This window comes from Molothrus aeneus, chromosome 13, assembly GCF_037042795.1.
Source record: "Molothrus aeneus isolate 106 chromosome 13, BPBGC_Maene_1.0, whole genome shotgun sequence".
NCBI classification, from domain to species: Eukaryota; Metazoa; Chordata; class Aves; order Passeriformes; family Icteridae; genus Molothrus; species Molothrus aeneus.
In genome coordinates, this window is record NC_089658.1 from 17,130,159 (window position 1) to 17,150,653 (window position 20,495).

The 20,495-nt window shown below is 47.5% G+C and overlaps 2 protein-coding genes across 6 annotated transcripts in view; one reads left to right on the forward strand and one right to left on the reverse strand.

Moving 5' to 3' along the window:
- MEF2A (myocyte enhancer factor 2A) overlaps positions 1–10,126 on the forward strand; it is an 80,236-nt gene extending 70,110 nt beyond the window's left edge. For 3 of the 5 annotated variants that reach the window (XM_066559098.1, XM_066559094.1, XM_066559093.1), the window contains 4 exons: positions 970–993; positions 4,539–4,668; positions 7,387–7,513; positions 7,927–10,126. In XM_066559098.1, coding sequence (XP_066415195.1) covers positions 970–993; positions 4,539–4,668; positions 7,387–7,513; positions 7,927–8,272 — 627 coding nt within the window. In that variant the 3' untranslated portion in view covers positions 8,273–10,126. The remainder of the gene's footprint in view (positions 1–969; positions 994–4,538; positions 4,669–7,386; positions 7,514–7,926) is intronic. The other 2 variants (XM_066559096.1, XM_066559095.1) reach the window with 1 other exon arrangement.
- Positions 10,127–11,996: 1,870 nt separating this feature from the next.
- LYSMD4 (LysM domain containing 4) lies at positions 11,997–18,300 on the reverse strand. Its single transcript, XM_066559099.1, has 2 exons — positions 17,676–18,300; positions 11,997–14,291 (listed from the first exon to the last, which is right to left on the reverse strand). Exons 1-2 carry the CDS (start codon positions 17,946–17,948, stop codon positions 13,773–13,775), a joined length of 792 nt encoding a protein of 263 aa, XP_066415196.1. The 5' UTR covers positions 17,949–18,300; the 3' UTR covers positions 11,997–13,772.
- Between the last annotated feature and the right edge of the window lie 2,195 nt (positions 18,301–20,495).

The following is a 20,495-nucleotide window of genomic DNA, read 5'->3' on the forward strand; positions in this document are numbered from 1 at the left end:
CACCAGGGTTTGTCCAGCCAGGCTGGGAATAGCACACGGGTTTGTGTCAGCCATGAGGCAGCCACGGCCTCAAGCCCAGAACAGGTCTTGCAGGAAGTGTTACTGGGTTTTTCCTTTAATTTACTTGGCCAAATCCTTTGGTCCTCGTTTTTTGCTGCCATGTAGAAATTTTCAGTGTCTCTGTGGATGTTTTCTGTATATGGAAGAATGGGCCATAACCAGGAGGAGCAGGATATAAACAACACAAGTACTCTCTGTATAATTCCTATTTGTCTTTAAGCTACAACAAGTGCTTACATTTGTTACTAGTACTCATGATGAATAATGCCAAATTAATCCAAGTAACAAAAGCTATAATTAGCCTCAGAGTAATGATTCTTGAAAAAAAAAGGTTTTTCTAGGAATACTGAAGTGTAGGAGAGATAGGAAGTACACTGGCTGATCATTACAGTGACAATTACGCTTTTAATTAGAAATAGAAGCATTAATTCAGTTCTGATGTTAGTGGTGCACAGCACCTGTTTAATGTTGTGTTGCAAAGAACAACATCACATTCAGCTTTGGGTTTGTCTGTGTTTTTGGGGGAATTAGGAGATTTCAGAGTAGATGCTGGCATGGAATGATGGTTGTATGTGACCAGTATTTTGTTGCTGAGCTGGTTATTGGATCAGTGCAGGCAGAGACTGCCGTGCTGCACCTCCCCGTGTGCAGCCGTGTCCTTGGGGTCACCAGGCTCTTGCTGCACCAATTTCCCCAAAGCCATTGTTTGCTCAGTACAGCAGGTTTTATGTGACACGAATTTCATCAAGTATTACATTTCTAGCAGTATTATCCACAGAATCGGGTAGCAAATCCACATTATTAATTAAAATGAATCAAAATCCTGAAGCACAAACGTGACTTTGTCTTTCATTTGGAAGCAATGCTATTTTTAGTAACTGTGTTATCCCTCTTGTTTGCTGAGTACAGTCGGAGGAGGATGAATTGGAGTTGGTGAGTTTGGGCTGTTGTTTGCTGAGAGACAGCAAGATGCTGGAAATGTCTTTCACTACAGCTTTTTAACTGTAGTTTCATTACATATTTCAAATGATTCCAGTGTTCCCTTGGTAGCAGACAAAAATATATTTGTTTTATCAAACTAAAAACCTGACCAATTCAAGTTGAAAACACGTTCAAAGTCAGTGCTTGCCATTTGTAAACTTCCAATTTTTTCCCCGAAAATGTTTCTGTTTTTCTTGGAGGGAACATTGGAAAAGAGCCTTACAAAGTAACTGTCCATGTGTATAGGATGTGTACTGCCTTCTGTATGAAATACAAATAATCACTTCCTACCCCCTCAATTATTGGAATATTTTTAGGAAGTGGCTTCACTTGTGAAGTTCTTCAGATTGTAACACCAGCCCTGTGTTACTTCTCTTCCTTTCAAGGAGATGACATCATTGCTGGTGAGGTCACCTTTTTGGAGGTTAGAATTATTTCATCCTGCGTGAGATTATCAAACCACAGGGGTGTTCCCTGTTTACCAAAAGGAACAGAGAATTGCAAATGAATAATTCTACCTTTTTTTCCAGTGGAAAGACATTCTGCTTTTAAAAGGAAACTCTTGGGATTTGAGTGTTTTCTATTTTTTTTTCCCTAAAGGTTTTAACATTTGGCATTCTGTCTGGAAAATCAACGTAAGGCTAAAATAATTCGTAACTTATTTTTAGAGCAAATTTCAAATTGTTTGGCTGCTGTGGCACAAACCAGGCACAAGATGCTGTGTCAGAATCACAGAGAAATAAATCGACCTCTTGCAGACCTTGACTTCTTGTTGAACATGGACCTGTTGCTCATATGAGGCTCTAATTGCATGAAAGCATGGAAAATTAGTGATTTAGATACATTTCTTGATGAATGCATGCTGCTGGTTGATTTTTACCTTAAACATGAGAAATAGATATAAAAAGTAAGGGAAAACGGTTTTTGAAATTCAAATTGAAGTTTTTAAGCATTATTGGGATGTCTTCCTAATTGAGCAGTGAAAGAGCTCTCCCACTTTCCTCTTGTCTTCAGAGTGGAGTGTCTGGTTTTCAGCGCAAGAAGGAAATCTCAGTGTAAAAACACTTGATCAGATATCATTGGGATTGGGATTGGGATTGGGATTGGGATTGGGATTGGGATTGGGATGCGAGCCCCTGGCCCCTGCCCAGCGCAGGCGGGCGCTGGAGCCGCGTGGATGCCGTGTGCGGCGTGGGCCATCTAGTGCTGGAAGCGGGAGCAGCTCTGCCAGGAGCAGCACAGGGAAAGGTGCAGGGTCTGCCTCCAACGCGGCAAACAAACACAGCCCACACCTGCAGGCTCCTGTCTGCTGCTCATCCCTGTGTCGGGAAGCAGCTCCAGATCCCAGCTCTGAGCACTCACTCTGTGGTTGGAGCTGAGCGCTGAATGTGAAAAGCAGCTACCAATGGTAGCAGAGCATGAAATAAAGATACTGAATTCTTCCTGCTGCATTTGCACCAGTTAAAAAGATTAAAAAGAAAAAAATCCTGAAATTTGTCATGCAAGGACAACAAATATTGGGCTCATCCAAGTATTAGTATTGCTTAGTGTCTTTGTGTGGCTGAGTGTTCCAAGAATTATATTCAGAAAGAATTTACCTCAGAAAACCACCTTTATTAGCCACTCAAAAAAAAAATCCCATAAGGAAATCCTTTGGTCTGGATTGTTTCCCAGTATATTCCTCTTTACTTTTCCATTATGCAGTAATCCCAACTTTATAGGCAGCCATCCAAGAAAGCTTTGGAGAAAGGTCAATTCCTGACAGACACAAAAATCTGCTCTAATAACATCTCTTTATGCCAGATAAACTTGGTCTAGGGGAGATTTTCAGAAGTACGTAAGTGATTTAAAGGGATCAGTTACAGAAAATCAGAGGGGCTTTCTCTGGGAGCTTTGAAACCTGGGAGCTCTGAAGCAGAGTGGGCACATCTGCCAATGTGTGTGTTTGGCAATAAATGCCAAAGAGCCCCCAAATCCTCAGGAGGCTCAAAGATGGGAATTCAAGAGCAGCCAGACACAAGAGAGATCAGAAGCTGGCAGCCAGTGACAGCTGTGGCTAATTTTAATATGGGAGCTGTGATATATATTTCTTTCTTCAAATGGGAAAGATACAAGATTGATAACCCTCAATTCATCTTCATAAATTTAAGCTGAAATTGAACACAGCCCCATTTCTGTACCTGCTCATTCTGATATTTTTAAGGGAATGATGCATTTTTAATGCTGCTCGTTCTCTCAAGATTAGAGTGGAGAAAAAATTTAAGTGCTGCAGATCCTGAAATATCTGTGTCTGAAATAAGGGAAAGGAGTAGTAACTTCAGTCTTGTAAAGTTATGAAATGGATTCCTACCAGAGATGAGAAACTGCTCCTTTTGTAGCAAATATTTTTTCCGAGATAGAGAGAAGTTTGCTTTAAGAAAACATATTTCCAGCAGATTGAAACCCAGCTCCTTGTAGAAATACAGGGTGTAGAAACTACTGCTCTTTCTAAGAATTCTGCAGATAAAAGTAATCATCTGTTCTTGAAAAATAAAACCCTAGCATTTTCTCTTCTTGACAGTATTTGTCATGGCCAAATGGTGTTGAACCTCCTATTTTTCAGGAATATTTGCAGTTATCACCGTGGAGAGCAGAACATTCTGTGGCAGCAGCTTTGCTGTCTGGTGCTGTTCACCAAAGTGTTTAATTAATTTTCTAACCAGCAAATTTGGTTAGAGCTAATTTTGAGTGATATGTTTGCTGCAGATGTTCATTCCAGTATATAGGAAAGAAGGACTGTTATTAAAAAGCCAAATTGTGCCCACAGTTGAATTATCTGAGACAATCTAGTTTAGCTATTTTCCCTGTCAGAAAAGCACCATTGCTCTTTGTGAACTCCAGTGTCATTTGCTTGGAAACATATCTGCATTATAACAAGTGCTCTCTCAGTTTCTCAGGAACCATGGGAACAGCAAGATTATTTTATCACTGAAGTCTTATCAACACAAATTTAGAAGATCTCTGTGTTCCTTTCAGGACAGGTGTAGTCAGCACAGTGTCAAAACTGGCAGCTGAAATTTGGAAAATTGGATAAACAACTGTGAAGTGGGAGATTCTCTTCTGGTGGAACTGCATCTCACCATCTGCACTAAAACCTCTTTAAAAATAAGACTCAAAACTCTTAAATCACTTAAGAACTTCTGAGAATTGTTGTGTGTATCCCTAAGAAATTGCATTAATTTTTGTGTGTCCTACAACGCTAACACTGTTGAAATCTGCATGCTTGGGAAGTGGCCCACTGAGCCTTCAATTAATTTTTCATTTCAGTTTGCCAAGATCCTTTTGGTTGTCTTGAAATATTTTAGCTTTTTTAGAAAACCAATGCTGACAAAAAGGACGCGTTCCTAACTCAGACCCAGCAGAGCAGCACGCTGGGATGCAATGCTCTGTTACGCTGGCACTGCCTTTCCCGTTGTTGCCCCTGGGCTCACAAGGTTTGTCATTTCCATCCCTTGCAGAACACCCAAAGGATAAGCAGTTCTCAGTCCACGCAGCCCCTGGCCACCCCCGTGCTGTCGGTGACGACCCCGAGCCTGCCCCCGCAGGGCCTGGTGTACACGGCCACCTGGGACAGCACCCCCAGCACCGGTAAGTGCTGCTGACCGTGCCTGGAGCAGGGGCCTCAGACAGACCCTGGGGGCACAGCCATGGCTGTGCCCACACCTGTGCCCACACCTCACACCTGTGCCCACACCCGTGCCCACACCTGTGCCCACACCCGTGCTCACACCCGTGCTCACACCAGGTGATTCCAGCTCTCCTGGGATCCGGGCCACGCACAGGGAGGGACGGGGTCTGCGTGGGGTTCCAAGGAGAGCCTTTATTGAGCTCCTTCCTCAGAAGGGTGCAGGGATGAAGGGCCCTGAGGCAGGGAAAGCAGGGGTTTGTATGGGGATCTTGAGGGGTGGGACAGAGGGGAGGGACCAATAGGATACATCTCATCTACATTCAGCAGCAGGGCATGCTGGGAGAAGCTTTTTTCTCACCCTAACAGATGAGGCTGTCACCTGAGGGGTCGAGGGGAGCGTTGTGGATTCTTTTTCCTCTTGGCCCACTGGCCTCCACAGCTGGGGTCAGGGCTGGGACTGCACACGGAGTCAGAAGCCCAGGAAATTCGTGTTTCTGTGACACTTGACTTTGTTTTCCTCTTCAGTTCAAATGAAGGCTCTTACTCATCAAAACCGAGCCTGTAGCAATCCCACCAGGAACTGGAGTGCCTCACGTTTAGGCAATAGCTGATCCTTCAGTACTTCTGTTCTTCAGATACTTTTATTGTCTGCAGGACCTTAAAACTCCTTTTTATCCAAGCTGGGTGTGATGTAAGGCATTTGGTAATGTAAAAGTGATGAGTGGTTTGCTGGTTGGGAAAGTAGTTCATGAAAATCAAGTAATAAGTGATGGAACATGAGGCAACGCCAGCCTCCAGTTGCACAAGGGGAGGTTTAGGTTGGATAGCTCTGGTGTCCAGTGGCTGTTCAGAGCAAACCCTTGTGGTCCCTGCTCAGAGGAGCCTCAGTGAGTTTCACCTGACACAGCCCTTCTGTCCAGGATGCTGTTTCAGGGAGCAGCTGGGTGCATCCCTCACTCAGAATAACCTGGGAGCTGCTGGCTGGAACACCAAAAGCTGAGAGGGGCTGGAATCTCGGGAAGCAGCAAAGGCAGTGGGAACTGATGTCCTACGTAATGGACAAGTGCTGGGCTGTGATTTTAAACTCCAGCCCATTTCCTTTGAGAATGCAAATAATTTGTGCAAAGCTTTTAGCCTTTAGTGGTTTTCACACACTTCAGAATCATTTCTATCAGATTGAACCTTTCAGGGGATTTGCAGGAAGAAATTTGATGTTGAAACCAAATTGTTGCCTGGGGATTCTCAGGGTAGTCTCCACTTACAGCACAATTTCAGTTTTGCAATTCAAGCACTAAGATAAAATTTAAATACCTTAATTGTTTTTCTGGATTGATAAGGTTGATTTTTTTCAGGACTGGAAGGGATAGCTTCAGCTCTTGGATCCTTAATTAAAATGTTGGATATGAGTTTTCCACAAATACCCTATTTTATATAATCTGTTTTGGTATTCTGTAGATTGTTAGAGGAAGGGCCAGAACTAACTGAATTACTAAAACAATCCAGGCATTTAAAAAAATATTAAACCCCCTTGCAATCAGTTAATTAATAATTGACACCTGAGCAGAGCACACCAAGCCATAAATTCCTGGCTGCAGGTCAGTTGTTTTGCAGAGGTACAGACTGGCAGTGCTGCTTGTGGGGGGCACAGCAGTGATGGTTTCTGTGGTGCACAAGGGGCTCTTGTGTGTACATCTCACACCAGGTTCCTCCTGCAGCAGGGGTGTCCTCCTGTCACTGCCAGCAGATACGGGATTATTTAGGGAATTAATAATGCAGCTAATTGTGTAGTGACTTATGTGCTCTTTGGAAAAATACCTTCTCAAAGCCCTGTCACCAGACACGTCCTGTCTGAAGTGTCAGAAGTTAATTGTCCATGGTCATGAAAGCTGTAATTGCAGTGGAAAAAAATTACATGGGAACTGAATTCCTATCAGTGTTTCCTTCAGGTCTGCTCTGACAAATCCCATCAGCCCAGCACATCCATCTCCAGGGTGTGCCTGGGCTGCAGCGGGCAGGTGTTGGAGGCCTGGCTGCTTTGCAGGCTCAGTGCATGTCTGGGTCACTGCAGGGGCTGCACAGTTGTTATTTTTTCTTTATTTTTTGAATTCAATTTTAGTCTTGCAAAAGGGGCTTTTTGGGTCAGTCATCTTAGGACAAACCTTTCTGAAGCTATGCAGAAATATGTGTGAAGGTTTTCAGAGTTTTAGTAGAAGTGACAACTGAGAAGAAATGAAGCAGAAAGAAAAAGGCAGCCCAAGAAACTTCACCTGCTGGAGCAGCTGGGACTCCTGAGGCCTTTAGGAAGGCTCCTGCAGGGATGTGTGTGGGTCTCTGACAGCACAGGGCCAAGTCTTACTGTAAGGTGCACACCTCTGTATATACACTGCATTAATGTGTTGTACCTGTGGGTTTGGAACAAGCTCCCAGACAGCAACATGGAGAACCTGAAAGCAGAAGGCAAAAATTTTTCATTTGGAGGCCTCTGTACTGTTAAGCTCCCCATGAGCTTGGCAGGATTGCTCCCAGACTTCAGAGTTTTCATGTTTGGATTCCTTTGGATCAGCTGCCTTTATTTGTTCTGGGCAGAAACTCTTTGTATTTATATATATATGTATGTATGTTATATATATGAACCCCCCTATACATTATTTTGTTGTTTATTTGTTTCTCCCTCTTAGATTACTCCTTGACTAGTGCAGACCTGTCTGCCCTGCAGGGGTTTAACTCCCCAGGAATGCTGTCCCTGGGGCAGGTGTCTGCCTGGCAGCAGCACCACCTCCGTCCCGCGGCCCTCAGCTCTCTTGTGTAAGTACCCAGGGCAGCACTGGGGGGGGCTGGAGCAGCTGCACCAGGGGAATATTCAGCACATTTCCACCTCTTGTCTGTGCTGGAAAGCATTCCTGTGTCGGGGTGTTTGTCCCTTCAGTCACCTCCAGCCTCCAGCTAATGAGCTGTGTCCCTGCAGGCTCAGCTTCTCACCAAGGGGGCACCTGTGTGGTGACTGAACTGTTTGGCAATAGGAAATATTTGTTTGTTCTGAACTTCTGTAAACGCAGCTCAGACCTTTAATTAATGATTTTTTCACCTTTGCTCTTCCCAGTAAACTGCATTTGTTTCTGTGCTGAGCCCCAAGCCCTCACCACCACAGACACACGAATCGTCACTTGGTTTTCACTTTCTGCGTTTTCTGATTTGCACCTTTGGTTTTCCTTCCCCAGCACTGGCAGCCAGCTATCTCAGGGTTCAAACCTCTCCATTAACACCAACCAAAACATCAACATTAAATCGGAACCGATCTCCCCTCCCCGGGACCGCGTCACCCCCTCGGGGTTCCCGCCGCAGCAGCCGCAGCAGCCGCAGCCGCCGCCGCCGCCGTCGCGCCAGGAGCTGGGGCGCTCGCCGGTCGACAGCCTGAGCAGCTCCAGCAGCTCCTACGACGGCAGCGACCGCGAGGACCCGCGCAGCGACTTCCACTCGCCCGTGGTGCTGGGGCGGCCGCCCAACGCGGAGGATCGGGAGAGCCCCTCGGTAAAACGCATGAGGATGGACACGTGGGTGACATAAACCCGCCGTGCCGCCCTCGCAGCTTTGTGTTCTCAACATGAACTGTCCTGACATATCTAAATTTATAAATAAGGACGTGAATAAGTATATTTATATGTATATACATACGTGCATATATATATCTTCACATGCATATATATGTGCTAGTGTGTGTAGCATACACCAATCATCAGGCACTTACGACAAACTCTTGTATAGCTGCAGATGTCCCTTGGTAAAAGTAACAGAACAATCCCGTAGGTTTGAGCTCTAGTCTGGCACTTACCTGGACTCGTGTGTGACCCCAGCCCGGCCCGCGCAGAGCGGCGTCCCCGCAGTGTCTCCTCCTCCTCCACACCCACCCGAGCGAGGGCTCGCCTGTAGTACCGTCCCTGTGTGTAGTCAGCTCTATGGTTACTCGTAGTTAAGAAATAATTGCTTTGTAGCAGCAGAGCAGTAGAAAAGCAGGAAGAAGAAAGCAATACTGTACATAAACTGACCTTTCTATTACCCAACCTGGCATGGGTCTCTATTGCAGAGGGTGCATGGAGAAGGGCTGATGCTATAAGAAATAAAAAAAAAAAAACAAACAAAAACCCTGTTTTGCACGTGCAAAAAAAAAAAAAAGTGTATTGGGTCAAAGAAGTGATTTTTTTAATGAGTGAAAGAGAGCATAGAGAACTCGCATGAAATATTCAGAAAATATTAGCCTAGAAAATAGAACATTAACAAAATAAAATTAATATATTAAGTTATAATTGGAATATGTTTGACAAATTTGTTTTTACGTTCATACCTTTGAAAAATATAGAAACGGATTTTAGCTCATGTATATTTTATATTAAAGAAAACAATACCCTAATGAATTGAAGACTATATATAAAGTTATATACAGTACTTTTGAACACATTCTGCTATGAATTATTTATATAAGCCAAAGCTGTATGTTGTAGCTTTTTTGTAGAGTATAGTTTTATCTTATTTTGACTTTCTAGTTTTTGCTTTCAAAGATGAAAAGGAAAAACTTGCAGGCGGAACCTTGGGGGAAAAATAAGCCATGAACACTTATATGTAAATTTAAATTTGAGCCAAACTCTTTGTGTATATAGCATCCTAAATATATTATCACCTTTGGTGTAAGTACCTATGTATTGTACGGTCACCAGATTAAAAAGTATATTTTTGTGGATTGACGCCAACTTGAAACAAGGCGAGGTCCTTATTAAGTAGAGTATTCACTGTTTAATATTTACTATTTTGTTAAATATACTGTACTTTCTTTGGATTTTAATTATTATTAATATTATTATCCAGATTTTTCAGAGGGTGTATAAAGGGGTTGGCCCCCTCACTGGTGGTGAATGTGTGCCGTTCAATTGTAATCTCTGTGCTGTATGGTTAAGCTTCATTATACATTTTATATATATGTATATAAATAGCAAAGTGGCAAAAAAAAATCCGGTGTTAAGTTCATCCTGCATAAATATAAAAAATCTGTTACAACACATTTTAAGGCATCATTTTAAGCTGCCTCTTCTGAGGAGGAAAAAAAACCAGTGGAAAAACTTGACCTAATTTCTCATGATAGGGAAATGACACATATCAGAGGAGCACAAAAGGTTTTGTGAGTTGGCAAGTGGTTTGGGAAAAATTTGCTGCTTCCAAGAGAGGGAGGAATGCAGAGCCCCCTTGTGCCACGAGACTGGGCTGGGAGCAGGTTTGGTGTTGGATGCAGGGCTGGGATCCCACCGGTGCTCCCGGTCACCTCCAGGCTGGCAGTGCTGGTTCTGGTGGAAGCTGCAGAGCCGTGGGATTGCCCAAACACTTCAGAGTTAGCCCTGATATTTATTACGGTTTTTGCTTGGGCTTTTTTTTTTTTTTTTTCCAGTTAGGAAAAATCCCTTGATGCGGTAAGGGAGGGGTGAGAAGGGCGCTGTCCCTGTGGCCTCCAGCCCTGTCTCGCTGTCCTGGCACCGTTCAGAGCCGCAGGGGCTGCAGTGCCCTCCGGCCCTTCCCTTGGAACTGCTTCCCCTTTCCTGGGTTCGTCCCGGCTGGCAGGAGGGTGCAGGCAGGAGGGACTCGTTCCCGTGGCCGCTGTCCCCAGTGACCGAATCCACTTGCTGCTCCCTGGAACCTTTTGCTGCTCTGACCAGTGATGTGAGTTCCATGATTTATGCACCTGTATGAACTTTGCTGTACATCCGAGTGGGAGTTCTGCATTCACATTTACTGTCTATTTTCTTGTGTGCCTTATCAGATGGCTTTGCTGACTGTATCTCAATAGTCTTTATTTCTATGCAGGTTTTTAAACAGTACTTAACTACTGTTTTCTTAAAGACAAAGCTACACAAGGGTTAGAGTTTGTATTGAAATTGCACCAATGAATTAAAAAAAATAATAAAAAGAATCAATTCTAAAGAGCTGGGCAAGGGAGTGGCCCTGTGCTGCCCCAGCCCCGGCAGAAACGTCCTTCCACAGCCCTCCGGTCTCGGGGAGCACCTCCTGCCACCGAGGACATGGGAATCCTGGTTTTTAATAACAAGTAACTCACTTTGAAACATACTTTTTTAGAAATTGTAAAAATGTTTTATATAAAAAAAAAGAGATGACATAGCACAGATATTTCAACAGGTTAAAAAAAAAAAAACTTTTTAAAATTATCTCTGCTGACTGAAGTGCAAGTGGATCCAATCCTGGGCTGAACCCAGTCAGGTCTGAATGATTTAAGATTTTTATCTCTGTTGTGACAAATCACCTCCATCCTCAAGCTCTCACGATAGTTTTGAGAACGCCACGTTGTCAGGGACTCGTCAGAGAGAACTGCTTTAGCCTTGCCTTCCCTCCAAGGACACTAATGCATCAGAAACTTGCGAGTTACTGTGCGCACAAGAAATACATAGTAAATAAGGAACAAAACAACTCCTAACAATTGATCCTGGGCAGAAGTTAAATCCGAATGTGAAAGAAAGACTTAACCAATGTAAACATTTAAATCTTAGTAGAACCTTTCTTCACTTTGCTGTGCAAGAGAACACTGCTTTGCTATATTTAAAATGGCTTTTTTAAAAGAGATTTATGTATTTGGTAAATGTTTGTAGTCAACAGTTCACAAGAAGCTGTTCACGGTTTAATGCTGATAAGCCGTTTGGCGGCACAAGCTGGACTTTGTTGCCATCCTTGAGACGAATCTTTTAAGAAAAAAAATAAGTTAATCTCAATTTTTTTCCCTGAATGTGTTGTTTTTTCTTCAATATACAATAAATATTCTAGTGAACTTTTTATCAAATGGTTAAGAAAATGCTAGAGGTTGTTGTAAAATATTTGTATCCTGCATTCACTAAAGTAAAGATACTGGCTTTTACTGTGTACTCCGGCCTCTCTCGTGTTTGCAGAGCACTGGTCCCGTCCGGCGCGTCCTTGCCCCCTCCAGGTGCCAGTCCAGGTGCCAGGTGTTGGTTCTTAATTGCAGCCATGAGGGTGTTCATCAGCAGGGATACAGGCACACTTGTTACTGCACTCAAGGACTGATGCCTGCTAGGAACCTTTCATAAACCGTGGAGAAACTGGCAGCTGAACCAGGCTCCATTGGGAGTGCAGAGCCCAAGGGCAGTCCTGCCTCAGCCCCGGCTCCTCCTGCTGCTCCCAGTCCCGCTCACTGCAGAGCCTGAGGTGAGGCTGCAAGGGGCCCCTCGTTCTAAGCTGGTGCTCAGCTGTGTGGGAGCAAATGAAGCACAGGCTCTGCCCCTTGTGCTTTTATTTCATGTGGCTTTATTTAAAAATATAAGAACCTGGTCCCACCCCCTCCCCAGAACAAGGAGATACAGCTCTTCACAGAAGAAAAATACAAGATTTTGTTCAGTATAAGATACTTTGGCATGTTCATTTATAAAATCAGGTTCCCACTTTTGAGAGCTGCAGGGAACGCAGGTTCTCACGGTAGCAGCACAGTTGTGCCTGTGTGGTGTGGGGTCCTCACTGGCTGGAGACACTTGGATGCTCCCTGTCGAGGCAGACAGTGCCCGGCACAGGCACAGAGGCACAGAGTCAGTCCTTGAGGCCAGGCTGAGGCCGCACCTGCACAGCAGGTGCTCCTAGCACAGCCCCTCCCCAGCCCCTGCCCTGCCCCAGCCAGCCTCAGGCTGCCAGGGGAAGCTGGAAAAGCCCTGTGGTCCTGCTGGCAGCTGGGAAGCTGCAAATGGGGCTTGGCCAAGGTGGGGACAATGAACAGGAGCTTCCCGCTCCTGCCCACCAGCGCTGGCCTCACCCTCAGCACCAACCTGCCCACACATGTAGTGGTTGGTTCCAGAAAAGCCTTCACCTCTGCCCACAGGCCCAGAATTTGCTCAATCAAATTTCTGAGGCAAGTTCTTCTCTTTAGCAAATCTCCCAAGGCCTCCCTTGCTGCTCCCTTGCAGCAGGTAGTGTTTGCTGAGTGGCCCTGAAGAGCACGGCCCTGTGAAGCTTTTCAGTGCACGTGGTCAGTTCACAGAAACTGTCACAATCAGCAGCGCCAGTCCTCTCCAGAAAGGCTTCACCCTTCTTCCTTCTTGGCCTACTGTCCTGGGCCTTGCAACCTGCACCCAGCTCCCACTTCACTCCCACTCAGACTGCACACAAGGAAGTAATTCCATGACTGAGCCTGGGTCTCTGAGAAGCACCACTATAGACTATTATTAGTTTTTTTAGCGAATAATACTGACTAGACCTCCTGCCAGCAAATGAGCCCTTGAGAAGTGCCTGTGACTCCTCTCTCGTGCTCTCCTGTCATCCAACAGCCCCTGCAGGGCTGAGCAGCACCCTGGGACAGCACAGATCCTGCACTGAGATCTCTGAGGGATTTCACTGAGGGGAAGAGGTCTGGGCTCACCCTTCCCAGGGCCTGATGCATCTCAATTGAACACAGCTCAAAGATCTGCTCAGGAGGGTGACAAGGTGGGGTGCTGGCAGCGCCATCGTGCCCTGGCACACCCAGCTCAGAGCTCCAGAAAGCATCATTAGGGTCAAGCAGGCCAAAACCACCATGGTCTGCAAGAGACAAAAATGACACTTCTGAGAAAAAGCGTCCCCCGCTTCTATTCCAGCAAAAAGTGTTTCCTTAAAATGCAAACAACCCCCAACTTTCCAACCACATTAATACTGCACTCTCTAGCTCAGCAGCAAAGAATTTGCTTCTAGACACGGCATTAAGAAATACCTGAAGCAACCATAATGAATAAATTGCTACAAAATACTTTCCCTCAACAGAGTTCCCAACTCTGAAGCCACCTGGGTGATGATCTCTTTAAGCAACAAAGCATCCTTGTTTTTCTATCAAAATCACATCACCTCATTTTCAGTCAAATTCAGGATTACATCATCAGCTACTTATAAAAATAAAAATAATCTGTATTGTGATATCCCCTCGGGTGCACTGGAGTCAGTCACGAGCCTACGGGCATCGCTGCTGGAGAGGCTGAAGTGGACTGCCCTTTCACCTTAGGATTTTTTTTCCTACGACTGAGTCTCGTGGTAATTTCCCTTCCTATCCAGCCGATGAAACATTTGAGTTTGTCATGTTAGAGGTGTGGGCCACCAGGCCTTGTGTTTTAAAATAGATGATATAAAACACTGGCAGGACGATTCCTATCAGGAGCATAATGAACACGGCGTTCCACCACTGGATTCCGCAGTCCGCGCCGTTCCCGGCTTTGTCCCGGTTCCCTGCCTCGGGCGGGGGCCTCTCCAGCCCCTCCCCGCCGTACTCCGCGTTCAGCTGCACCTCCACCTGCACGGCGTCCTGGATGCTCTGGTCGATGCCCCTGAAGTACTCACTGACTCGCCGGCCGCCAGCGGAGCCGCCAGCAGAGCTGCCCGCACCGGGGTCGGGCTCCGGCGGCTCCACGCGCGTCAGGCCGGGCTGGGCGGGCCCCGCCGGGGGCGGCCGCAGGACCCCGGCGCCCTCCGTGAGCAGCCCGTGCGGCCGCACCGGGATCTTGATGGACTTCAGCGCGTACAGATCCTGCTCCCGGATGAAGTTGTTGACGCGTTTGATATCTGCAACCTAAGGAATCCAGAAAGGACACAAACAGTGAGGGCAGGACAGCCCAGGAGTGAGGCAGGAAGCAGCTACAAAACCAGTGTGCAGGGAGCCGTCAGGGAATAAAAGCAGGCCCTGGATGCAGGTGGTTTGATGTTCTGAGAGATTCTCCAGCAGTTCCAGGGGGGCTCCAGGCCCTGCAGGACAGAGTCAGTCCCCTGTGAAACCAGTCTACAACCTCCATCTCCTGTGCCTGCTCTATTTTGCTCCATACTGCCCTCCCTTCTCCTTGCTTTCTTTGCCCTTCTCTCAGTTAAGGCAAGAAGAATCTTTTTAACTAACAGATCCTTTTAAAAACTATTTTCATACCTTACACGAGTGCTTAAGGAGAGAGCACAACACCAGTGTGAGCATCTCCTGCTCAGGAAATTATTTCAGAGTGATCAGAGCTCCATTTTGGGAGCACACCAGTTCTGAAAGCAAGGGCACAGCCTGGAGAGCAGGTGAGCACCTCCCACACAGGCACGAGCATCCTCTGCTCAAGGAACACCTCTCTGCTGCAGGACAGAGCTCATCCAGCCCATTCCTCCTGAGCATGTCCTGCTGAAGGACAATCACCTCTGTGCTCCTGACACCACCTTTGGTGGCTCCTGTGTAGGGCTCCTGTCTGTGAGCTGTGTCCCCACCCAGCAGCAGGAAGAGCAGGGGAGAACCAGCCTCATGTGCAGCATCAGGCACAGGGACAGGCAGTGCCAATGCAAGGACAAAGGCAAGGCAGCATCTCTCAGGTAACATTAACCAAGAGAAGATGCTTAATGCAGTGGCCACTCACAGCCACCCAGCAAGCACAGCAACTTCGCAGTTGCACTAAACCCTCTGTCAAAGGAAAGGAACAGGATGTCAGTGTGTGCCAGGAGCTCTCTGCTGCAGCCAAGGAGATGTGAAAGAACCTTGAGGAAAAGGCTGGAGGGCACAAAAACCAGCGGGAGCCAAAGGAAAGAGAAAGGCAACACAAACAGGTAAAGCACCTCTCATCCATCACAGCAGAGACACAGCAGAGGGACTGTGCTTTGCTCTCCAGAAATCACAGCATGACCTGCATTCACTGCACACACGCTCAGGGCTGCCAAGGAAACTGGGGAGCTAAAACAAAAAAACCCACTTTACTTCCTAAGCACTCTGCTCAGAGGTAGAGAGGAGAGGAGATGGAGGCCTGAATCTCATGTTTACTCTGCAAAGCTTGAGAACTCTGAAAACAGCACATTTAACCCAGGACCTGATCTGGGGACCCTGAGGCAAAAGGATCCTCAGTCACTGCTCCGGGCTCCTCATGGCCAGCCCCAGTGTCAGCTCTGGACTTAAACACTGCAAAATTTCTTAGTTATGAAATAACAATCTCACCCAGAGCCTCCTAACTGAGGTGCTGCTTCAATTTCTGGATTTGTTCCAATGAAAACAAATTACTGGGACAGTAAATATCCCCCGTGGTGTCTGCAATCAAATACTGCAGTGTGGTGCTAAGACTCTAGAAACAGAAAGTGGAGCAGCACTCACACAGAAACAACAAACAAAGCCGATGGGAAGCAAGCGAGAGATTGGGCTGCACAAGCATTTAGGCTTATTTTCTGTACTCATTTTTTGGCTGCAGTGAGCTCCTCTTGTCCCAGCCTAAGAACAATGCCAAAAGCAAGCCAGGACTATAAATGGTCAAGAGTAAAAATGAGAATTTTGAAGTGCTTTGCATCCTTGCCAAGTTATCTGTGGCACACACACAGAGCTATTTGTTGCAGTGTCTTACTATCCCCTCCCCAAGCAGATTCTGAAACCAATGTCAAGTTCTCATTGATTTCAAGGAGAAGTTCCTCCTGGATTTTTACACACATTTGCCTATATATCTGTGGTTACAGTTCTCACTGCTGTCCTGGTGACCTTTCAGGAGCTGTTTAATTGTGCAAATAAAATAAAACACATGAAAACTGTCATGCCAGTCTTTAAATAGACAAATCTCCCACAGTAGGGACTTTGGTACCTGTTCACTTTAACTGGAATAAGTCAGAAGTGCCCTTTCTGGAAGGGAGGCAGGCAGCAGGACAGTTTTTGTCCTGTGGGAGGAGAACACTGACTCTGTGGTCCCTTCCATCAGCTTGCTTTTCCCTTGGGCAGGCCCAGCAGCCTCCAGAGGGGCTGAAAGGCTCCGGGAGTGGGGCAGCCACAGCAGGGACAGAACTGGGTGACAGTGCAGAGGCACAGCAGGACTCTTCATAAACCAAAGAACTGTTCAGAATCTCCCTCCTCGGAGTTCACCCAACTGCTGTGAGTCTGCCCAGGGGCTGCTGAGAGCAGCACACAGCTTCACACCCAACCACAGCTCAGCTCTGCCTTCTCAGGCTCTCCTGGGGCCAATCAAGGCCTATTCAAGTCCTACCAGACTCTCTTCTCCACACGCATCAGCAGAACCTACAAGGGTCCCTTTTTTGTTTCGTTTTTGTTTCTAAGGGCATGAGAGGGGAGGAATTGCTGCAATCCCTCTAAGGCCTCTTGCCTCAGCTGCACCACACAGCTGCTGTGTGGTTAAGCAAGACAGCCTGCACTGGCAGGGCAGCACTGGAGCCAGAGCTGTATCATTATCCCCACTGCGGTCGCGGGCCAATGTTTCATCATGGAACTCTGAAATCACAGTCCAGCTTGCAGATAAAGGGGGCTCTAAAATACAGCTCCAACTGCGGAACAATGGGGGGCTTCTAATGTTCAGAGCAGGTAATTAAACTTTCCAGCAGTTTTGCTCTTTTTTGGAACAAAGAAAACGTGCTGTGTAGTTGTTCCAACTGAGAAATCTCACTGTGCACACGCCCTCCCTCCTGCCCACAGGCACCTGAACTGAGCACGCTTGGGATGACAGCAAACAACCAAAACCCAAACACAGACAGCACCTGGACTTTGGGACTGACCTTTGGTGCCTCTCCACATCCACCCATTAGACTCAGACCTTCCTTGCAAAATGTAAGCTGATACCCTTCAAAAAATAAACAAAAAACCTCACCCATAACTGTGGTGTTTCTTTGTACTGCTCAATTTGCTTCAAAAACTCCAATGTTCCTTGAGAGCAGAGCCCTGGCCCTCATTGCTACACTCAGCTCCCTAATGTTTGCCCTCACTGAAATAACTTGGTACAACCTGCACTTAGTCACTGAAATTGTAACAGGAAAGCAGGTCAGCCAGGGTGTGAGGCTGACAACATCTTCCCAGGCTTTTGGCTGAACAACCATTTCTTGTGTTTGTCTGTGGTTATTTTTGCCTTTCTCCAGTTTTACCCAGACAATGACCACTCATACAATGCACAGGGCCAGCACCTGCCGGTGTCAGCACTAGCAGAGCACAGGGGAAGCCCCGGGGGTGGTTAAGGCTCACCTTACAGCCGTACTGCAGGGCCAGCTTGTTGAGGCTGTCCTCCTCGGTGAGCTCCCTCTCCAGGAGCACCACGTCCCCCGGCCTGCCCCGGGCGGCGCTGCCCCGCTGCTGCTCCTTGCCCCGGGGCCGCAATTCCATCACGTTGAGCTCCTCCTCTGAGGACTCCTCCGAGTCGGAGCGGCCACTGGGGAACACGAACACCTGCCTGCCGGGGAAGGTGTGCACAGTGGCAGGAGCCTGGAAGGGTCTTGTCCGGCTCTCGTGCAGCCTCATCTTTCACACCGGCAGCACCTGCAACAAAACCCAGAGACTTTCAGTTTCCTCAAGACCAGCATTTAGCTCTGCAATCAGTAATTTTTTTCCAATTTTTTTTTTGGTCCACCTGTGAACAAACCTTATAACTATGTTGCTCAACATTTTAAATGCTACATCCTATAATTTTATTTAAAAAGCTACATTCTATAATTTTATTTAAAAAGCACCTTATACCTATGTTGCTCAACATTTTAAATGCTACATTCTATAATTTTATTAAAAAAGCAACACAGTCCCTTGAGCAAACGGTCTTTAATTACGGTCAAAACGTACATCAGTCTGTCTACCAAGAGACATTAAAAACTGAGCAAAGTTATCCTTTTCATAAGTCTTTAGCTCTCTACACTTTTGGAATCTACATTTTAAGCTCTTGGAAAAGCACCTTTTTTTTTTTTTTTTAAATAAGGACAGCTCATGCTACACTTAACTTCAAGCCGAATAACAAGGCTTAATTTTACTGCATGAAGACTAGAACCTGCCTGAGCACTTTAATTATTGCTCAGCCTACAGCTGCAAGTTCGGGTTGTTTTTTTTTTTTTCCTTCAATCCTCAGCTCCACAAACAATTTGTTGTCAGGACGAGGTATAGGTAAGAAAACCCCACATTGTTATGGATCCTTGACCTTAACGTTCTCCATCTACCCCCAAGGGATTCCTCAGGTGAAACCACTACGATTTAATGGCATTTCCTTGGCCCCGAGCACGGCACCCAGAGCTGCGGGTTGGGCTCGGCTGTGCCGAGGGAGCTCAACCCCCAGGACCCGGCTGCTGTGGGACCCCCCGGCCTCCCCCGGCACAGCTCCCTCCTCAGGGGCTGCCGAATTCTCCCCAGGCTCCTCGGGGGACCCGACCTCGTCAGCACTTCAGGGGGACCCCCATGCCCTCAAGGGAGCCCGGTGCCCTCAGCATTTCGGGAGAGTCTTTCTCCCCTCAGCTCCCGCTGCCCTCGGCACTGAAGGGGGTCCCGATCCCTTCAGCTCCCGCTGCCCTCGGCGCTCAAGGGGGTCCCAGTCCCCCAGGGGTCCCCGCTCCCCTCACAGGGTCTCGCTGCCCTCAGCGCCTCAGGTGACCCCAGCGCCCTCAGCACTTGAGGAGGGTCCGGATCCCCTCAGAGTGTCCCGCTACCCCCTGGGGCCCCGCTCCCCGCAGGGACCCCGTTCCCCTCAGGATGTCCCGCTGCTCCCAGGGGCCCCGTTCCCCTCAGGACCTCCCGGTTCCCACCCTCCTCCCAGCGCTCCCCTCACGAACCCGCCGCCATCGGCCCCGCACCAACCTGGCCACGGTCTCGCCCAGCGCTCCTCCCATTGGCTGGCGGCGCCGGGAGGCGGGACCTCAGCGCCGCTCGGCCAATGGGAGCTCGGGAAGGGCGGTGGGGAGGGAGGAGATGAGCGGGCGGAGCCGGGCCGGGTAAGAGGCGGAGCCTCGCTTAAAGGGCCCGCGCCCCCGTTCCGGCCGGGCCGGGACCGAGCCCGAGCCTGAGCCTGAGCCCGAAGCGCTCGGGGGAAGCGGGTCACGCACCTGAACAGAGGGACACACCTGAACAGAGGGACACCTCACACACCTGCATAGCCCCGGGTGAGGTGCCACTGCCCTAGGACACGTCACACACCCGTACAATGGGTGAAGCCACACACCTGAATGATGGGTGATGTCACACACCTGAACCACAGGTCATGTCACACACCTGTACAGCCATGGGTGAGGTGCCACTGCCCCAGGACACCTCACACATGGGTACAAGGGGTCATGTCACACACCTGCAGAGCCCTGTGCTACAGTAACATCTCAGTTACTACAATATTAATATGTAATAACAAATTACAATGTGTCCATATTACAGTGTGTCCATATTCCAATATGCCAATATTACAGTGTGTCCATATTCCAATATGCCGATATTACAATGTGTCCATATTACAGTGTGTCCATATTCCAATATGCCGATATTACAATGTGTCCATATTACAGTGTGTCCATATTCCAATTTGCCAATTTTACAATACGCCAATTTACAACGTGTCCGTATTTCTGCCCCCCCGTGGGTGCCTGCAGAGCTGGCCCGCTGCGCTCCACACTGCTGTGTTTGCCTTGGCCCACCCTGACTCATGGCTGATGTTTAAAAAACAAGCTCAGGACACACTGCTGGCAAGTTCCACATTGGAAGCTTTTCTGGAGTGCAGGGACAGCAGAAACGATGCCCTCCTTGCCAGCTGCCAGAATTAAGCAGGCAGTCCCCCAGGTGCCCACAGAGTGAAGATCTCCTGCAGGGACAGCCTGGGGTTTGGCTCAGCCCAGGGTCTGGCTGCTCTGTGCCCTACAGGTGATGGACAAATCCACCTTTAAGTGAAATTAAAAAATTAAATCTGCTTTTAAATGAAATTAAAGCTAAGTGCAGTCGTTGGCCATCCCTTTGCCTTCCCCTGTGCAGCCCCAGTGCTGCAGGCAAGAGGGGAGGGCATTCCCTGTCCAGCTCTGGCTACCCCTGGATTAGATACAACATCAGCTG

Excerpts from the sequence above, each read along its gene's own strand:
- LYSMD4 (XM_066559099.1), bottom strand. The coding sequence starts at position 17,948 with ATGAGGCTGCACGAGAGCCGGACAAGACCCTTCCAGGCTCCTGCCACT. Across the intron at positions 14,292-17,675 it reads CCCTGCAGTACGGCTGTAAG|GTTGCAGATATCAAACGCGT; the intron begins GTGAGCCTTAAC and ends TGGATTCCTTAG.